Here is a 14555-nt window from a genome sequence, read left to right as displayed (position 1 = left end):
CATCAACACCTTTCTTTCACTCACCCCTTACTGTACAGTACCCATCTTGGTGTGCTTCTGATGTCTGAGCAAGGCCAAGCGACAGCTTCTCTGGGACTTCTGTCTTCATCTGCTATCCTCTACCCATGCTATGTCTGGTGCCCGCGAACACTGTCACAAAATTACATTCACCATGGCCTCCACTTCTGTTACTTTTTCCTTTGCCTCCTCCTCATAGCACGCATTATAGATAAAATTTATTTGCTGTTTGATTATCATCAGTTTTCTTTTCTATACTGTGAAGCTCATGGATTTAAAAGTCTTAGAAATGTTGTACTAGTCTTGACGCCTAGGCCAGCATGTTCAGAACTGGCATTTCATAGCAAACGGTGCAATAAAACTTGAAGGAAATTCAGAAGTGTCTTAACTGTGTTTTGCAGTAAATATCTTTTCAAAAGTCTCGAAAGTTATAGTTGATGTGAAAACATTGGAAAATATTTAATTTTAAGGCCTTGTCTGATATTGTATTTAAGCACACCAAGATACTGTTATCAACGAGATGCACCTAATCTCTGCTTTATGGAGCTTGTAACTTCACGAAAGGCATTTTTCAATTGAGAATATGTAGTTAGGGCTATGAAAAGGCAGAAAAAAAAACTGATTTCTCTGAGAGGCAGTGCCCCAGACTAAAAGGTAAAATTTTGTGGTATTTCTATTCAATAATCATTTCTGAAAAGTAAGTGACAGCCCAGAGGTTATTTTCATTTGGTTCCCTTGTGTTTCCATCTGTTTTCTTTTGAGGCAGGATCTTGTTAATGTGGCCCAGATTCGTGTTGACTTCCAGATGCACCAATAAAGCAGCGAAATCACAGACTTGAACCACCATGACCGGATCTTCAGGATAACTTTAACATTTGCCAACATGGAAGCAATGGAGAATTGGAAACTGTGAAATTATAAATGAAGTTCTCCATATGGAGCAAACTACAGCAAGATTTGGTGACTGCTGATGGGCGGATCAACCCAGAAAGCATCAAGAAAGAGAACAAGATGACCACTAAGCCCCTCTCACACACTCTGCACGGACACAGCAGACTCTCTCTATGGGAGCCAAAGACACCAATGGAGATGCCGTGGTACCTGCTTCTGGTATAGCTAAAGGACAAGACTATTGGAAGCAGGAAGTTCAAAGGTTGGTCACCTCACCCATCCTCTATTCCGATTAGCCTACTGTAAGGGCCTTGAGAAGGAGAGAGAAGTTTAGGGCTTAGCCACCAAACCCAGCACCAGACCCATCACGGCAATGGTCAAAGAACTATTTCCACCATCCATCATTAGACCTCAGTGGCTCACAGAAGGCATTCTGGAACCTCCCCGACACCAAGCAAACACTTGTGCCTCAGTGAGGCAGACTTCTGAGTTTTTTATTTTATTTTTAAAAAGAGAAAACAACCTTTTTATTTTACATACCAATCCCAATTCCCACTTCGTCCCCTCCACCTACCCCTCCCACCTCCCTCCACTCCTCAGAGAGGGTAAGGCGCATTGCTTTGGGGAAGGTCCATGGCTCTCCCTACTATATCTAGGCTGAGCAAAGTATCTATCCAAAGAAAATAGGTTCCCAAAGAGCAGTACAAGCAATAGGGATAAATCCTGGTGCCACTGCCAGTGGCCTCACAGAGGAAAGGGTGCCTGAACTGGCCTTGCCCTGTAGTCAGATTGATGACTATCTTAAATGTCACCATTTAACCTTCATTTAGCAATTGATGGAAACAGCAGCAAAGACCCGCATCAGAGCACTGGGCTGAGCTCCCAAAGTCCAGTTGAAGAGTGGGAGGAGTGAGAATATGAGCAAAAATGTCAAGACCATGATGAAGACCATGATGGGGACACTTGAGCTAATGGGAACTCACCAGCTCCAGCCGGACAGGGAAGGAACCAGCACAGGACCAAACTAGACCCTCTGAATGTGGGTGACAGTTGTATGGCTGGGGAAGATTTGTGTTTTAACCTTACATTTAGTCAGTGCTGCTAGCATCATGGACTCCACCATATTTCTAAAACTGCAGGACATTACGACGCGAGACTCAGGTATGACAGAGCTTAACATCATCCTAGGCTACAAAAGACTGCAACCCAACACTACCCAAACCTTGAGCAGCCTAGCATGGTTTAAGACACTTCTTGCTGGAAGACTGGGAATTAAACACAGAATCTGACCCCAGAACTTAGTGTTTGGCCAGTGAAATCTAACACTGAGAAGATTCTAATTGCCCATCTTCAGGTATGCCAATGGAACGCCTGAACCCACTCCAAAGCCAAGGAAAGATGAAAGGCCTCCATATATCAGACTCCCATTCCAGCTAGCAACACCTGTAGCTGTTTGCAGCTATTGTGAGCCACAAGTCCACTCTAGTAACTGAAAGTCACTAGCAGCGCAGAACCTGACCCTAATAGTGTTAAGCTAGTTTTGGCAGGCTATAAGCAGGGTGGGATATATCTTGTGCATTTGTGGCCATAACTATAACATCGGAGCCTGGGGCTGGTGTGTTCAAAGGTATTCCTCTCAGGAGAATGCAGAGTCACAGGCCAGTAAACATGGAGGAGGCGTCTGGAACTACTCTGGTCTCCGAAGAGGCTCGTGGGGATAGAGTGCTCAGCCGACAAAGTATTTAGAACAAACTTGAGCTTAGATTGCCTGCTAATACTGAAAGTTCTGAAGACAACCTCACTATAATGAGGATTTTTTGGTTTAAACAGGAGAACCTTCATTTTATTATCTCCTACATGAGCTCTTTGCTAAATGGGTTTTCTTTGTTTTCAGGCCTGCTGGCGTTCCAGTTGAAGTCCCATAAATTACAAGGTGAAGCATGTAACCTGGGCCTCAGCCAATCATTATAGTGCATTCTGTCTTGCCACATCGATTGGCAAATGATGAGTCCATGGGCCAATGAGAACCATAGTGGTGTCCTGAGGCCTTGGGGATGACGCTTTCACGGGTCAGTCCCTCTTACCAGGCTCTGAGGCTTTGATTCCACCACCAACTTCCTCTTTCTTTCTTTTCCTTCCTTCCTTCCTTTCCTTTGTTTTTTTTTTTTTTGTTGTTGTTGTTGTTGTCTTTTTTTTTTTCAGAGACAGGGTTTCTCTGTGTAACTCTAGCTGTCCTGAAACTCTCTCTTTGAACCAGATTGACCTAGAACTCAGACATTTGCCTGCCTCTGTCTCCAAAGCGCTAGGAGTAAGGCCTGTGCCACCACCACCTGCCATCTATGCATCAGCTACTTCTAAAAGGGACAGGGCAGACCAAGTTCATCAGCTCTGGAGTGAGCATCACCCTGCTCACACACAGACTTGAAGTTGCTGTGCTTGAATCCCAATCTGGACACGTGGCCATTCCAGGGCTTGCAGCCACAGATCGCATCTGTGTATAGTTTTCTAAGAAGTGCAACCACAAGAGTTCTAATACAGCCTCCAAATGTCTAAGGACCATGTAAGAAAGGAACTCCTGTTTACATTTGATGGAAATGCGTGAATGGAAATGACATGCCCCTATACTTCCAACAGCTGCCTACATGTGATCTATTTGATGTATGTTTTCCTTTATTGGGGAAACAGAAAAATTGAAAATGTATATGCTATTCAAAGGATATGGGCCTCTTTTTCTCAAAATGGTTATACTTTAGAACAATCCATTCAAAGCAGAATAGTAAAGCAAAAATTTACATATTCTATTTTCTAATGCAACCGACTCTCATCTTTTTTCCCCTTTAATGTTTGTTTTACAGCTGTGTTATAAAAAAGAAGTGTGTAATTAAAATTTTCAGACCCATAATTAAATGCTTGGCTACCGTCTAATTGTTGAGTCTTTTGATGATCCCATCACTAATTACGCCCCTCAGAATTTCCAAATATCACTTCCCCTTCAAAATCTGATCCTTGTCAGCTTTCAGTCTATACACTTGACTGAAGAGAAAATATTGTTTATTTCCACATACAATCTGCAGGCTACATTGAAGTCGTCACAGTTAGCAAAGAGGCAAAAATAATGAAGCCATAGAAGAAGACTTTTTTATCAGCTACAGAATGGTATGACCCTTTCAATGCCTATAATGAAGTTTTCAGAAATTGCTGCTTGTTTTAGGACTTTTAAGTCTCTCCAGTAAGTCATTAGAACTCAGATTTAGCAGATCGCTTCTTAATATCCGAAAGAAAATAAAAGTATTTACCACCATATAGTCTAATATCTATATCCTGAGACTCGTCACTCAGCCTGGATACCTTGAGTTAGGTGAATCATATTTATGGAAAAAGTTCTATCACGGTGTGATGAGCAATGGTAAAGTGCCTTTTAGCCATGGGAAACTAGCGTAGTCAGGATTCCCCACTACACCCAAGCACTGATATCACTCCGCTGCACTGAAAACCAGATTTCAGTGATGTCACTCACTTGAGATAAGCAGACACAGTCCCAGACCCCACCAGGCCCACTGGACAGTATGCAAACAGAGACCAAGAGAAATGCTCTGCTCTGCACATCTTGAGAGAGGCCAACTTGATCTACCCTTTGGCTGGAGAGTCTTCTTTCCAGATCCTGAGACTGTTAGAGACAGAACCCTGACGACCTGACCTTCAGCTAAGATATGTCGCTACATAAGTGAGCAGCCGTAGGGAGATGATAGGCAATAGGCTTAGGATGGTGGTTAGGAATTTAGAGTGTGAACCTTGTGTGATGACCCTCAGCATAATAAAACATAATTTTTGTTATACTAACTACATGTATCTGCCCTCTTGCTTGTGACACAGGCCACTGCCATTCTTTCTACCCTGAGCTCACTCCCATCTCTTATCATCCAAGAGCCTGGACCTATGTCACCCAATGCTCACTGACGTTCCCATAAACCCACTAGGCAAGACACATTAGAGAGTTATCGTTTGGGCTATACATTTATTTCACTATTACCATGACCCAATAAATGTGGAATGAAATATTCTATCCCCCATTTTTTATTCCAATACATTTATATTGTTCGAAAAAAAGATTTTTAAGAGCAGAATGGAATTGAGAAAATGTGTTCCGGTTTTCAATTAACTTTTGATGCAATAAGACAGATACACCGTGACTCCCAACAGCCGTGCTACCACTACCATGTTCCTGGGAGGGAGAAGGTCTCGTGCTGAGGTGGGAAGGTTTGTGTGGTGAGATTGGAGTGTGGTATAGCTTATACGGGTAGAGCTGGGGAAAACCGGTGAGCCAGCTAGATAATCTCCACAGAGAGTAGTTTCATCTCAAGCGATAGCCAACAGCCATCACCATCTGACACCCCCAGCCTTGTGAATGTGACCCATGCAGAGAGGAGGGGTCTCTATGGCAACTTCTAATCACCCTTGGAGGAAATCAAGACATCCTTGGCTTGTTCAATAAACATTGTTTTATTAGTATATCTGCCTGGCTCACTTTAGAAGGGTGCATTTTTTCTCTATCATTTTGCTGTAAACCATTGTTAGATTTTGTATTTAAAATAGGTTTCATATAGACAACATAAAGTTGAGCCTTTACTCTCTTAATTCACTCTAACGAGTTCTTTAAATTTTTATGTTGCTTGAATTAATATCTAAAATTGTCAAAGTTGTTTTCCATGAGCTAGAGGTGTTCTCGCTCTCCCTTAATTTTCTCAATGAATATTTCGCATTATTTTATTTTCTCCCAAAACGTATCAGTTACACGATTTTCAGCTGTTTCTTCTGTGTTCCCAATATACATTTCAACTAATCCACATGCAGCTAGAAGTAATACTGTATCACTGTGCAGGTGGTGCAGGCAACATGTAACTGAGAATTCCTAATTCCTCCCTCCTGTAACATAGGCTGTCATCTCTCATTTTACTCTCCCTGTGCTATAAGCACCCAATACCAGTCACCATGAAACTGATCCTTTGTCAATGAAAATGGAAACTACTTACATTTCCATTCATTTGTTCTCTTATGAGAAGAAATACATAGGTCCATGTTTCTGATGATGTCATTTCTCTCTTCCTGATGAGCTTCCGTGCATGAAATTCTTTAGCACGTTGTGAAGAGTGGATGTGTTAGTAGACAATGCCTGCTTTCATGTTAAGAAGTCATTTCTACCTTTTAAAAATTAAGATGGTATCTATATTTTATAAAAAGTATATTTCATATCAGTACTTTTAAAGTATTCAACTTCATGACTTGATATAATTTTGCTGGATATAAAATTTTTTTAAATCAAATGTCTCCACAGGTTTCTTTCTTTTAAAAAAAAAAAGATTTATTTATTTATTATTGATAGAACATTCTGCCTCCATGTATGCCTGCACACCAGAAGAGGGTGACAGATCTCATTACAGATGGTTGTGAGCCACCATGTGGTTGCTGGGAATTGAACTCAGAACCTCTGGAAGAACAGCCAGGGCTCTTATCCTCTGAGCCATCTCTCCAGCCTGGATATAAAATTTTTGTCTGTCACGATTTGTCTACAACTTTTAAAATACTCCATTTCGGTGTTTCCTGAATGTTTTTGAATAAAAAGTCTGCTGTGATTTTTATCTTTACTCTTCTGTAGGTATGGCAGGATATCTCTTCAACACCATCATTTCTTCATGTATGTGCGTATACATGTGTGTACATACATAAACATATATAAATATGTATGTATATTCCAAGTGGAGAAAACGCCATCAAAATCTCCCTTCTCTTATCTGGAGAGATAGGCTTTGCATAGAGAAGGGCCTGAGGATTTTTTTTTTCCAAGATAACCCTTTACCACTCTGCTAGACACACAAGGTGTTTTTGGTGGGTGTGCACTATGAAAATCCAGGGGAGTTCCTTGATTTAAAACCCACGAAAATGGGTCCCTTCCTAAAATTGCTCCCAGTTTTTCACTCTCATGTGAATTCACACTCAGCCTCTCACAATTACTATGAGTCTTCCTGCAGGCTCTGACCTTTCACTCCAGGTAGGCTGGGCTAAACTGCAATAAAACGGACTTCCTAGTCCCTCCGGGTCTTAGGGCAGCGGTGTGCCCGGAGGAGCCCAAGAAAGATGTTGTTTTGGTTTTGTTCAGATTTTCTTTATTATAAAGATGATTAGTCCCACATTCTCTGTGTCTGACAGTGTCTACTGCGGCGCAGTGTTCTTGGATGTCCTTAATATATACCCTCGGCAATGGTGGCACAGCAGGAAGACGTCAGGTCCTGAACCTCGGGTGGGCCTGAAGGGGGATGAAATCCACCCTCAGGGCAGTAACATCTGGTCTGTTAACAACATCCTCACCCAAAACTTCATCTTTCATCACTATAATGATGCCAATCCTAGGTCACATTATGCCTGTTTTTACACTAAGACCTAGTATAAACTTTATACTATGAAATGCTAATTAAACATTACATAACATGTAACAGATGACACGTTTGTAAAACTAGTGACAATTAAAACAAGACTCATTAAGCAAACCTCTATTAGACAACTTCTGTGAGCATTTAATATACTGCACATTGTAAGTTTAAAAAAAAAGCTATGAAGATGACATTTCTAAGATCCTGAGGTCATGTGTTCTTTCATTTCTCTCATCGTGTTGTGATAGAACTCCTGCCTTACGAAATACACTTTGGGAACTGTTGATGGGCTAGGAAACAGCAAGGTTTAGAGACAGGTGGACATGGAGTTGAAGTAGCCCTACAACTTCCTGCTTAAGCAGATGCCTTTGTCTATAAATTATAGACATGATGCTTTTGCTATTGGTTCACTGGGTTATAGCATAGAAAATGGCAGTGTCTACTTTAATGATACCACGGTGATTCAATCATAGGTACCTGCCTATCATGATACAGTTATGAATGTAATCATCACTATCTGTCAGACCTCAGAAGAGTGGCTGACTCTTCTTCATATTAGAGCAAGTTTATCTCTGAGTCGATAGAAAGGTTCAAACAAACGAACTCTCCAGTCATAGTATTCAAGTAATGCATCTGGTCTGATCTACAGTAACAGAGGGTGTGTGTAGGAGGGTGTCTAGAGGGAAATTTCCACAGCCTGTGTCATTACTGAAATGCCATTCCATGTTTGGTAAAATTCACAAAGAACATTACATGGGCCTTCCAAATGTGTTCCAGGAATCAATCCTCTTCTAAGAAAAGTATAGGGCCAGGGCCAGAAGTGGTATGAGCAAGCGACAAGGAGTCCATCACTTGAAATTAATTACTTGTGTTTAATGGCTAGTGAGGCATTTGAATTGCATGTTAGAGTCACAACTGAAACCTGTGTCACATATTCGCTCTACTAAAATGTCAACATTGTGGTAAGCTATCATAAAGACCCCTGAGGAAGTAATTGCTGCAGACTGTCTGCTTCCTATGTAGCCACGGTTGCTAGGTACTGGATTTAATACTATAATCTGGAACATGTTAATTTGGAGCAATATGCATGATTAGGTTGTTTAATTGCATGTTGTGAAGCAAACTGTGACCTTTCTAGTCCCATCCTGGAGGTGGCATTGTGCTTGGGAGGAGGAAGAGACAAATGTGTAGGGAGGGATCTTGACAAGCACAGTGTTCCATTGTAATTTTAAAAGCCGTATGGACACTATGCCAGATGTTGAGTGGCCATTTACTGCATAAATAAAATTCTGTGAGACTCAGTTGCCTTGAAGAAGAATTCAATTATTTGTCAATGTTGAAAACACAGTGTCAACATAAACAAGCCTCTCATTTTTTTAGCCAGTTTGGAAAAGAGATACAAGATTAAAAATTTAAAACCTGTTATTCTTGCCTATCAACCCATTAGTCAAAAACATCCTGGCTTAATGCCATAATCATATCATACAACATCAAAAATTAAAACGGCATTATAATTCCTACCATTTACAAAACGTTTAACATTTTGAAAACGGCGTTCACATTCTTTATGATGTTTGATTATAATGAGTGAGCTGTACAAGAGAGGATAAAGGAGGCCCGTGGCATTTCCACAAATCTACCATTGAAATAGCAAAGCAGGAGTAAGTGACCTCTGTTGGTCAAGTCAGAAGTTAAGCTTAAGCCTTTAGGTTCCGTGTCTCTTCCCTCTTTGTATGAAGCCTGAGAATAAGACCTAAGGTTTTGAAATACACATTAATCTCAGAAAGATGGGCTTGTTTCTCTACAGTGTGTGCAGCCAAGGTCCCTAAAAATCAAATATATCAACCTCCTTAGTACCTGAGAGTTAGGCTGGTCTGCCTACACAGAACTGGATGTAGCAGAATAGAAACAATCGCCTAGTCAGGCAGTGGTGGCATACACATTTAATCCCAGCACTCGGAAGGCAGAGGCAGGCAGATCTCTGTGAGTTCGAGGCCAGCCTGGTCTACAAGAGCTAATTCCAGGACAGGCTCCAAAGCCACAGAGAAACCCTGTCTCGAAAAACAACAACAACAACAAAAAAAAAACAACAACAATAATTGCCTAGATAACGTCAATAGTTTTCACCTGAAATATCCTGATAAGTCAGAGATGATTGCTGGATGTAACTGAAGAGTATAAATAGCTTGACTGTTTTTAATGTTTTCACATTTAAATGTAATCATGCACAAACTAGCAGGCATTGATATTCTTTATTCCAAAACACAAATTACCTCCAACACAGCATCCTCTGGGTCCTTGGCCACTGCTTTGTAAATGATGGTGCCAGGGGCAGTGTCTTCTGTGATGTAAATCTCAGTAACTGCCCAAAAAAGTACAATAGATGTGATTCTATTAGTCTCGCCAGTGCTAAATCCCAAAACACCTCATTCAATTTTGTGTGAATAAATCATAATTGGATAAACGTGATCAAAATATGTCATGTACAAGTATGAAAATGTCACAATAAACCCATTATTATATGTAATTAATGTATGACAATGAAAATTAAAATCTTAAAGTACTGTACTTACTCAGTACAGATAGATGCTTTATACAGTAATTCCAGTTAAGATAGTAGTAACAATAATGATGATGATAGACCACACTGTATTGCCTATCATCATCATTCATGCATATAGGAAGGAGATTTATAATTTTAAATAACAGTACTAGGCAATTTTAAGGCTTATTAATAGCTAAGCACTTAGCATCATTGGTGGTTTTTAATCATTCTAGTTCTACTGACATTTAAAAACTACCAACAAACCCAAGACTGTAGAGCCAACACATCAGCATTGTTTCAATGTTTGTTTTCTTCTTAAGTTTTCCCTATTCCCATGTATGTTGTGGAGAAAGTTATGGAGGGGCTCACACATGCTAAGCACATGTTCTATCACTGAGCCACATGCCCACCTGCTACATATTTTAAGATAGTAGCAGTAACTGCAAGCTTGCAAATGTACGAGTCTTTGGGGGATTAAAAAAACCGGGAAAGGTAAGACTCTTAAATCAAGCAGGGAATATCCAGTTATTGCTGCCCCGTTTGGGAAAGAAAGCAGTACTTTTGGATACCAGGGAGGTCTGCAAGGCCTTCTTGGACCATAGCCACATGGGCCGACACTTCCAACACACAACCCTTGTGGATTACCCACAAGCACTCCGACACCTGGCTCACTGTTTGAGAAACCTAACGAGCATGGTTTGACCTTGAGTCTTCCCAAGGCTTCATCAAGCAATCAAGCACCGGGGGGGGGGGGGGGGGGGGGGACTCTGACATCCGTGGTGCAATGATTGTGTGCACAAAATTATCTGGCACTTCCGAATACCATATGCATTGTGCTGGACAGGATTTTGTTGACTTGACACAAGCTAATGTTATCTGAGGAGGGAACCTTGGTTGAGGAAACATCTCCATAAGATCTAGCTATAGGGAACTTTCTTAATTAGTGATTTCTTAATTAGTTTTCTTAATTTCTTAAGTAATTAGGCTCAGCCCATTGTGGGTGGTGCTGTGCTTGGGCTGGTGGTCCTGGGTTCTATAAGAAAACAGATTGAACAAGCCATGTTGGGCAAGCCAATAAGCATCCCCCCTCTAATAAGGGAAGGCATTGATGACTGGTCAATGCTGCAGTCTGTTATGGCCTGGCAGCTTTTTCCAAAAGTAGGGCGACATGGAAACTCTCTCCTTCCCAGCGAAACTTCCTGCCTCAAGCTGCCCTTATCTGGAGAATATCCCTGGGCCCAGAGGATGGCCCTTATATAATTGAAAGCTGTCTCTTAACCAGATGCTTGACTCTTGACCCAGATTCCTCCTAGAAGACTTGTACTCTGACCTTACTGCTTGCTACATATGAAGCCTTGTGACAGCAGCGTGGCACATAATGCAAATTACGGTTTGTCCCCAGGCTTCCCAATCCTGTGTATTTCCTATACTGTGGAATAAAGTTGAGCTGATTGACCAAAGTCATTTCCCAGAAGGCTGTCTCTGTCGTACCCACAGGCATCCCAAACCCTGTTCCCCACTAATAGTCTTCTCCTCAGAAACCTCTTGATTCAGGCACCGACAGTTCAGATCACACTCAGCACCACCATTTTCCATGCTCGTACTAGACTGGTCCATCGTCAGCACACAAAGCTTTCAACCGTTTTTCTGAGCTACAGATGCAAAGTCCATATGCACTCAAACAAAGCATGGTCCAACCTATCACAGCAATGCCCCAGTCCTTGGTACCAACTTCAATCTTAGTTAGGGTTTCTGTTGCTGTGAAGAGACACCATGACCACAGCAACTCTTACAAAAAAAAAAACCAATTAATGGGATGTCTTCCAGTTTCAGAGGTTCAGTCCATTATCATCATGGTGGGATAAGGCAGCACACAGGCAGACGTGGTGCTGGAGAAGGAGCTGAGAGTTTTACATCTCGAGATGTAGGCAGCAGGAAGTGCTCTGTCTTCCTAGATGTTGCTTGTGCAAAGGAGACCTCAAAGCCCAACCTCACAGTGACATACTTCCTCCAGCAAGGGCACATCTGCTCCAAAAAGGCCACAGCTTCCACGAGTGCCACTCCCTTTGGGGGTCATTTTCTTTCAAACAACCGCACTACCCATATTACTTTTTGGTCATGTTTTATCACAGCAATAGTAACCCTAACTAAGACATACATCAAGGCAGAACTGACATCTTAGTTGAACCAATGATTTTGTTAGTTACTTTTCTCCTTGCTATGACTAAATTCCTGACAACAAGCTACTTGGGGGAGGATGAATTTGTTCAGGCTAATTGTTGATAGAGTCTGTCATGGAAAGAAAGAATAGTAGCAGGAGGCTCCATGTCAGTGGATATGTGCAGCGAGAACACTCTACCTCCTTACTTCTCCATAGAACAGGGAACAGAGAGCAGATGGGATGTAAACCTTAAGCCCTCAAATGATCTGCGTCCTCCAGCAATCTTCTGCCTCCCAAAGGTTCATGAGCTCCCAAAACAGTGCGCACGCTTGGAACCACTGTTGAAACACATAAACCTGGGGGCAATAGTTCCCATCTAAGACAGCAACGAAGAGAGTGGGGTTCACAAAAGACAAGTAGATGAGACCAGTTAGTAAGCATATCTACATCTGAGTCATTTTATGTTTTATGAATCCCTATGAACAGTATGGATTTTTTCACAAGTAGGAATTAAATATTTGACTTCATAGAAGGAGAAAGAGAGTCAAGAGTGACAGAAAGAGCCACTTACATGGCAAGAGAGCAAGGAGCAAAAAAGACATCACCACTGGACTCAGGACACCTTTAGTTTAACAACTAGACACATTCAAGATATTGATTTTAGTACACTGTGATCAAATACATGGGTAGTTTTCAGTGCTGAGCAAGTTACTTCACCGATGTCTATTTTCTGTGCAGCGAGACTAAGGGAACAGAAGAACTGACCGCCAGTGTTGTGAGCAGTAAACAAAACAATCCTCTTAAAGCTTTCACGATGGTGCTTATACATAGTCAGGGACCACTTCGTATCAGCTATTTAGTATGTGTATGTTTGTGCATTCGTGCATGCGTGGGGGGAAGCATGCATATATCATAACATGTATGGTGTTCAGGAGAGTCTTTCAGGAGTCAGTTCGCTACTTCTTCTGTGGGCTCCAGGGTCAAACTCTGGTCATCAGACTTGCATTACAAACACATTTGCCTGCCAAGCCATCACACCGGCACAACTGCTGCCGATTATCACTCTCCTTTAGCATTAGAGCCAAGGGACAATAAAAATGCATAAGACGTAGGGCATAGGACCTATATTTATGTTCACAGGGCTTCCTTTCCCCCAAAACAGACCCTTGGTACCTTGATCTTCCTGGGCAAGCGACCCAGTGAAAGTAGGTGGCTCATTCACGTCTTCAATCTGGACAAAAAGGGTCTGCGATGCTGTTGCCTCAGAGCTGTCTCTGGCAAATATTGTCAAGGAGTAGAGTGCTACGGCCTCGAAGTCCAGTTTGGGCACTCCAGTGATGATTAACTAAAATCGTAAACAGAGCACAATAAAGGAGGAACAAATTATTGGCTTCATGTATATAGGGAAGAAGAAAGGATAACAATACATATGTAAAGCCCTAAGGAAAACAGGGTGTGCTCTCTTTCCTGCACAGTAGTAAAGGTGGATCTTCATTTGCAGGAGTGTTTTATGAAGATATTTCATACACAAACTGGTTTTAATGCTACCTAGAGCTAGTCTATGAGACTGCATCTTTTGTTTGAGTTTTGTCTTTTTGTTTCAGTTAGCTGGTTGGTTAATCAGTTTGTTGAGACATGGCCTTACACAATAGCCCCAGCAGAGCTATAGCTCAACTTGGAAAACAAGAAGGCTTTAAACTCATAGCAATCCTTCTGTCTCAGCCTCTCAAATTTGAGGGTTACAACTGTGAGTCACCACACCTGACAATTTGATTTTGTCTCGAAACCAAACCAAAGGCCTCACCATGTAGTCAGGCAGCCGCAGTGGGGAATCTATATCCTCAGTGCTTAGTACTGGGATTAAAGGTGTGTGTTTCCACACGGAGTGAGAATATCACTCTAATTATGTGGCTACATTTCTTGTTTTTTTTTAATATTTGTAACCTAGCTGAGTGATGGATCATAAGTACATGTATTTAGAACAAATACTAGGTATCGACCATTTCTAATGGCCTAAGCAGCAGAATGGAACTGCACATAAATTATCTCACAGAATTGATTTATCATCCCAAGTCAGGTAATATGATCACTGTTTCTCACATTTTCCAGAAACAGCAGAAACAGAGAAAGTCAAGTAATTTACCCAGGTTCATATTGCTCATAACCAGAGGAGCCACAGAGGAAAAGGAGGCTTCTCCGTTTACCCCATGGTTATAACACCAGGAAACAGTGATCGGCAAGATTATCGAGTCTTGGCACTATTTTGCTAGTTGGGCTTATAACAGAAGCTGAATGGAGAACAAATACAAGATAGCCTTTTACACCAAATTCATAGAAGGCTGATAATCCCAAGATGTGGTAAGGATATCCCAGGTCCTATTCAATACTTCCCTTGTCCGTCTAGAACAGTGGTTCTCAACCTGTGGGTTGCAACCCACTTGGGGGGTCAAAAAACCCTTTCACAGGGGTAACATATCAGACATCTTGCATATCATATATTTATATTACAATTCAT

The 14555-nt window shown here is 41.5% G+C and overlaps 1 protein-coding gene across 1 annotated transcript in view; it reads right to left on the bottom strand.

Moving 5' to 3' along the window:
• LOC121455385 (cadherin-related family member 3-like) overlaps positions 1–14555 on the bottom strand; it is a 91333-nt gene that overhangs the window by 60715 nt on the left and 16063 nt on the right. Inside the window, exons 4-5 of the mRNA XM_041663046.1 lie at positions 13214–13385; positions 9608–9696 (exon numbers count right to left, since the gene is read on the bottom strand). Of these exons, the coding sequence (XP_041518980.1) occupies positions 9608–9696; positions 13214–13385 (261 nt within the window). The remainder of the gene's footprint in view (positions 1–9607; positions 9697–13213; positions 13386–14555) is intronic.

This window comes from Microtus oregoni, unplaced genomic scaffold, assembly GCF_018167655.1.
Source record: "Microtus oregoni isolate MIOR12 unplaced genomic scaffold, Mior012 000013F_ref0000133, whole genome shotgun sequence".
Classification (NCBI taxonomy): Eukaryota; Metazoa; Chordata; class Mammalia; order Rodentia; family Cricetidae; genus Microtus; species Microtus oregoni.
The sequence above is the reverse complement of the archived record's forward strand: the minus strand, read 5'-3'. Positions and strand labels throughout refer to the sequence as shown.